Source organism: Chanos chanos, chromosome 13 (genome assembly GCF_902362185.1).
Source record: "Chanos chanos chromosome 13, fChaCha1.1, whole genome shotgun sequence".
Lineage (NCBI taxonomy): Eukaryota > Metazoa > Chordata > Actinopteri > Gonorynchiformes > Chanidae > Chanos > Chanos chanos.
In genome coordinates this window covers 4536501-4542500 of record NC_044507.1, presented here as the reverse complement: position 1 = coordinate 4542500, position 6000 = coordinate 4536501, and the positions used below count along the sequence as shown (strand labels likewise).

Here is a 6000-nt window from a genome sequence, read left to right as displayed (position 1 = left end):
ACATGATTAGTGCTGACTGTGATGAAGAGCATGGATGTGGGGTGAGGAAGAGGAGTGGTGTAGGGCGATGCTCACCCAGAAGAGGACGGTGGCTCCAGACAGAAAGGAGCGGGCACACTTGCTGGTTACGGGTAAGTAAGGCTCCATTTCCTACACAGCAACCAGGCAAAGCAGGGATAAAGCTGTCAGTCGCTATGGTTACCACCACCACCACCAACATCAGCATCACAACCTCACCTCCGGGCCCCACAGGCCACACTCGGCAATAGTTAGACCCAGCCGAGAGCTCTCTGAGCTGGCTTGGCAGACCGTGAACCCCCCCCGCCCCAAAGCCCTGGCGGATGGTTCCACAAATGGAAGTTTTTGGAGAATTTGGAGAACATTTTGTTGTTGTTGTTGTTGTTGTTGTTGTTGTACTTGGGGCTTCAAAGCTTATTTCATCCATGATGCATCAAGGGGCATTTTACATGCTAAATTTAATCATAGACAGCATTTCTCAAATTCATTCAGATCAAATGAATCCAAGTACGCTTGTAAAACTCAGTGAAAGTTTCAGGCTGTCAGACAGCTCTCCAGGCTAGCAGCGCAGGCTAAGCAGGCAGACTGCTAACAGTTTGCTTTTGCCAAACAAACACACATCATACAAACATCCACGTTGTCCTTCCTGTGCCAGCCTTACCCATAGAACCATAACTGACCAGCACAAGACCAGTTTACCCACTACATCAGTGGCCGTCCGTACTACAACCCACTCCAGCTCCTACAGTCCAAACAGAACACCGTCTGAACTGACACAGAACTCATTACAATCAATGATATTTTGACTTAAACACTCCTCTCTCTCTCTCTCTCTCTCTCTCTCTCATTATCTGTCTCTCACTGACCATGCCTTATAATAGGCCAGATAACAGAAAGGACCCTTGTTAAAAAGTTAAAAAAAAAAAAAAATCTTACCAACAGAAATTCAAGTTTAGTTTTATAAAATTAAAAAGGTACAGAGTGCAGCAACAGTGCATTCCAAGACAACACTGTGACCTGTGTGTGCAAATAATCTGGTATAATCTGAGAATAAAATGCTAAAGCACTCATATCCAAACCTTTATCAGCGGGGATATCAGTTACAAAACACACAAATAACATGGACCTTTACCAAAAATCATCTGACAGTATTTTGTTTTTACTGCAATATTTAATATCATGGATGCTATATTTTTAATCATCCATGTACCCAAATAATAATAAATTCATTACTAAACAATGCAGTTAAATAATGTAAAAACAAAACGGTCTAAGCACAGGCTTCGGTAAAGTGCGTTTGTGCGATACCTGGGTAATGCGGTTGAGTCGGCGGCTGGTGCATTTGGTCTCGTATTCGGGTCGGAGCTGTAGCTGCTGCTGTTCTTCCTCAAAATCCACCAGGTCCCATTCATACTCCAACCGAGCCTGTCGCCGTTTCCACATCTCCAGGAACAGCGTCACTACACACCGAGACAAACAACACAAGCAACGCCAGCGTTCATGTTAGCAAGACTACACTTGGCAAGTTTACTTTTTTTTTTCCAGAAAAGTTATTTCAAGTTATGCAATACTTTCACATGACAGAACTCAGTCTTATTAGAATGCACCTCGTATGTTAATGTTACAGCTAATGAGCGTATGGTTTCTGTCAGTGTAATTTACGAATACATTTACAAATCAATTGCGCTGTGTTCTGATCAACTATACAATTTTAGCTGATTAATTCAATTTTGTTCTTCGTAAGGTTGTTAGTTGATGTTTATACATACTTTAAATCAGACTAATTATGCGTCATGTAGAAAGCACCATCCATTTTCCTCCAGCAGAGGGAGCACAACCACACAGATGAACATAGCAGGAGGTGCGTAAAAATCACAACTCTCACTTACCCCATATTCCCATAAATATAGCGAAGAATACGGTCGCCGTGTTGTCAAACAAATGGGATTGCTTTAAAGGAGAGGTGAAAAAAGCACAAACGTTCAAAATTATTACCCCAATAATCAAATCAGGAAATGTATACATAAGTGAACTCAAGCAACACAAAATGAAAACTTCTTTATCCACAGAGGTTGGGTTGGTAAGCTAATACATGACGTTACACTGGAATGGTTAAAAGCCTCTGTATTCGTACCCAGGATGAACTACATGTGCTGTGTTCTTACCCAGGATGAACTACATGTACTGTGTTCTTACCCAGGATGGGCTACATGCACTGTGTTCTTACCCAGGATGAACTACATGTACTGTGTTCTTACCCAGGATGAACTACATGTGCTGCTGAGCTTCCAGTAACCACACTTCTTATCACAGAGAGGACACATGACAATCTGACCTCCGATATTCTCATCACAGATCTCCTTACTGCAGCGAGAAAGAGAGAGAGAGAGAGAGAGAGAGAGAATGTGGGCAAAAAAAACACGGGATGAAAAGAGGACAAAACCCGTGTGTCAGAAGGTCAGAGAGCTGTCGTCTGGTGCGTTTACCTCCAGACATTTTCGTCGTAGGTGGTGAGTCCGTAGATGAAACAGATAAGGCCAACGATGGCCGCATAGAAGAGCATCTCTGTATAGAAGCCCAGCCAGGCAAAATAGATGCCAATCTTCTCTCCATAGTACTTTCTGTCTCACACCAATGCAAACAAAAAAACACACAGAAACTCACACTCACATCTGAAGTTCTGGCACTTTACACTTGCATGAGAAAGACCACCACAGTTAAGCTGTATCACAACCCGAGGGAAAAGAAAGATTCAAGCCATTTTATAGCGAGGTCACTGCTTTAAGCCGCGCATCTCAGATTTCTGTATGATTATCCAAAGAGATAACAGTCCCTTTACTCTGTCTGATATTGGAAGGAAAACTGGATGGACTTGTGCTGTAGTTTTGGGAGAAATGGTTTCAGTGTTTGTCTTGTTGCTCTTACCGTATGAGGTTCAGGGGTTGCTGCTTGTAGAAGCGGAAAAACTGGGCCCAGTATCGGTACAGGTTAAAGCGCTCACTCTCACAGTTTGGATCGCTAGACCTTTTCCAGTACCGACACTACAGACACGCAGGGGGAGAGAGAGAGAGAGAGAGAGAGAGAGAGAGAGAGGTAAGGTTATGACCGGTCGTCTAGTTTTAATGGCCAATTTCTCATTCAAAACCACACAGAAAGTTTATAAACAAACAGAGTCTAGACAAGCTTGTCCAGTCCTGTTCAGTGTTTCTGGAGTGCCCGGGATGAGAGAGCTTCATTCTTACGTCATGCAGTGGGAAGGCTGACGTGTAGGTCCCATTGTTTAGCAGCCTTTTCAGGCCCTTCTTGTCTTTGTTGACGTCGCTGTCTTTGCTGTATGAGCAACGGGCCAAGATGTAGTAGACCTGACAGGACAAGAGACTGTCAGCCGGAGAAATCAAAGAGTTCAGTTCACAGCATCCACCTGCTTAATCCGGTTTGACTTCACTCTGTTTACAACACACTGAAACATGCCTTTCCTAATATAGTAAAAGGTTTATACAAAAACACATGCGGATGAAGTCTGTTCGCTGAAGATGACTAATTTATTTCATTTCCAATGTTTCAGATACCAAAAACTCTTTAGATATCTCCTAACTAATTTACTGATTTGATCTTTTAGTGGAAGAGTGTCACTGAATCTGACAACTCATTGGCCAATGCTTAAGATAATGAATAGACAGTCTGTCTCCACTGTTTCACTGTCAAAACAGAGAAGATGTGGGTAATCTGACTGAGACGTCCAGACAGTCACGGGAACCTGTGTGAACTCTTACGATTCTGTTTCGCGTCGACGGGGGAAAGAAGGTCTCTTTGTCATCGATGAGGAAGAAGTCGATCTTGCTCTTGTCGAAAGGCGAGGTGAAGTAGTCGGGGTCGGGGTGCATGATATGTTCGGGCAGACGGAGCGGCGTGAAGAGCCATTTGGCAGGCATCTCTCTGTTATCAGGGATGTCATTGGCTTTAAACGGAACTTTGATTTTCAGAACGTCCGCGTACGTGGCCAACACCTCCCACGGAGCGTGAATTTTAAGGAAGTAGGTTCGCCCGTCGTCTGACTCCTGGTAACACACACACACACACACACACACATGGGCATAGGAGACACAGGAGTGAGTGTTTGTCCAGGCGTGTGACTGGCTTAAACAAATCTGGGACCTCACATTAATAATGTCTGTCATGGTATATACAAGTTATATATGTGTTTCACTGTGTAGATGTTTTGTCTTGTTGTTTGTTCAGGACTGTGTTCTTTCATTTACTTATTCATTTACTGGTGAAGAACTGACAAATATTAATAAGCTGAGAAATAAGAACTGCAGTATGAAAACAGCTAATAAATATAACTACAACAGTGAGGTTGATAAAGAATGTTTGTGAGATGAGTGACAGGTGGTTTCACTCACTGATTTGTCTTCAGTCTCTAGTTCAAGTCCTGCCTTCTGTAGATTGGCCTCATACACTTTCCTCCTCTCCTGTGAACACACACACACACACACACGTTAATTCCCTCTACCACAACAGGAAAAAGCAGCGACATTTGTTTGATCAACAACTATCTTCTGTGTCAAAGGCCACGTGGGACACTCTATGGGTCAGTGTAAGGTCAGTACACATCAGCAGTACACTGTCATGCATGAGGCCTACAATTATAAAATCGCTTTCTTTATAACTCTGCTATTGTCCCCACATAGTGAAAGAGAATGCAGTATCTTACCAGCATGTGGCTGTTCTAAACACATACAAGCATATGTGGCTGCCTTTCCTCATGTCGTATACTTACCACACAGACAGAGACACAAACCAACAACAAGCCTGGTTTGTCCATGTCTCAAGGCATGTTCTCTGAGAAGAACTCAAGTGTGTTCACTTCCAGGGGGAAATCCCTCACTGTCTAAGGTATGTGTGACACCCTCCCCCCTCACACACACACACACACACACACACACACACACACACAGACACACACACACAGAGCGTACACTCACTCTGAACTGGTTACAGGAGAGTGTGAAGGTGGGAGAACACTGGCCTTTCACCCTCCCCACACTTACACTCTGCTGTGAGACTCGACACACATTTCTCTCCTCCTTCCCACCCAGACACTTCACTCTCACTCACTACACAGATAAACAGGAGAGTCACTGACTCAGAGATGGGCTGTGTGATGTACAACTCTCACAGACTACTACAGACAACTAAGGCTCACTTCAGAGCTGGTAGTCCAGCTGTTGGGTGACTATCCGAAATAGCACTGTGACTGTTGAGCAACTATCTGATTTAACAGTGTGGTTATTGAGTGACTATTTGACTTATCAGTGTGACTACTGAGTGACTGTCTGACTTATCAGTGTGACTACTGAGCAACTGTCTGACTTTTCGGCGTGACTATTAAGTGACTATTTGACTTATCAGTGTGACTACTAAGCAACTATTTGACTTATCAGTGTGGCTAATAAATGACTATCTGACCTATTGGTGTAACTATTGAGTGACTACTTGACTTATCAGTGTGGCTATTTGGTAACTATCTGATTTAACAGTGCGACTGTTGAGTGACCATCTGAATTAGTAGTGCGACTGTTCAGTAGCAAACAGAATGACTGAGATAATTTATGCTTATGCTTCATCTTTGGCTGAATTCCTTTGGTAACCAGTGCAGTACAATTCAAACGATCTCAGCCCAGTGCACTCAGTGCAGTCATTAGCTGCCTGCAGTGTTGCATACCCTATCACTGTCTGCAGCCAGTCCCTGGGAATCTGCATATCCTATCACTGTCTGCAGCCTAAAAATCAGTGATCAGCAGTTATTGCATGAACAGTTTTTATGTTTTCTCCAGCTGTTTCTGTGTGTGTGTGCGTGTGTGTCTGTTTGTGTGTGTGTGTGTGTGTGTGTGTGCGTGTGTGTGTGCGTGTGCGTGTGTGTGTGTGTGTGAGTATGTATGCATGTGTGTGTGTGTGTGTGTATGTGTGGGTGTGTGTATG

The 6000-nt window shown here is 43.6% G+C and overlaps 1 protein-coding gene across 1 annotated transcript in view; it reads right to left on the bottom strand.

The window, feature by feature from the left end:
- The window catches only part of ano5a (anoctamin 5a), a 30107-nt gene that overhangs the window by 7229 nt on the left and 16878 nt on the right, over positions 1–6000 (bottom strand). Inside the window, exons 4-12 of the mRNA XM_030790016.1 lie at positions 4422–4490; positions 3792–4076; positions 3261–3380; positions 2944–3059; positions 2505–2639; positions 2277–2382; positions 1908–1968; positions 1327–1478; positions 76–150 (exon numbers count right to left, since the gene is read on the bottom strand). Coding sequence (XP_030645876.1) covers positions 76–150; positions 1327–1478; positions 1908–1968; positions 2277–2382; positions 2505–2639; positions 2944–3059; positions 3261–3380; positions 3792–4076; positions 4422–4490 — 1119 coding nt within the window. The remainder of the gene's footprint in view (positions 1–75; positions 151–1326; positions 1479–1907; positions 1969–2276; positions 2383–2504; positions 2640–2943; positions 3060–3260; positions 3381–3791; positions 4077–4421; positions 4491–6000) is intronic.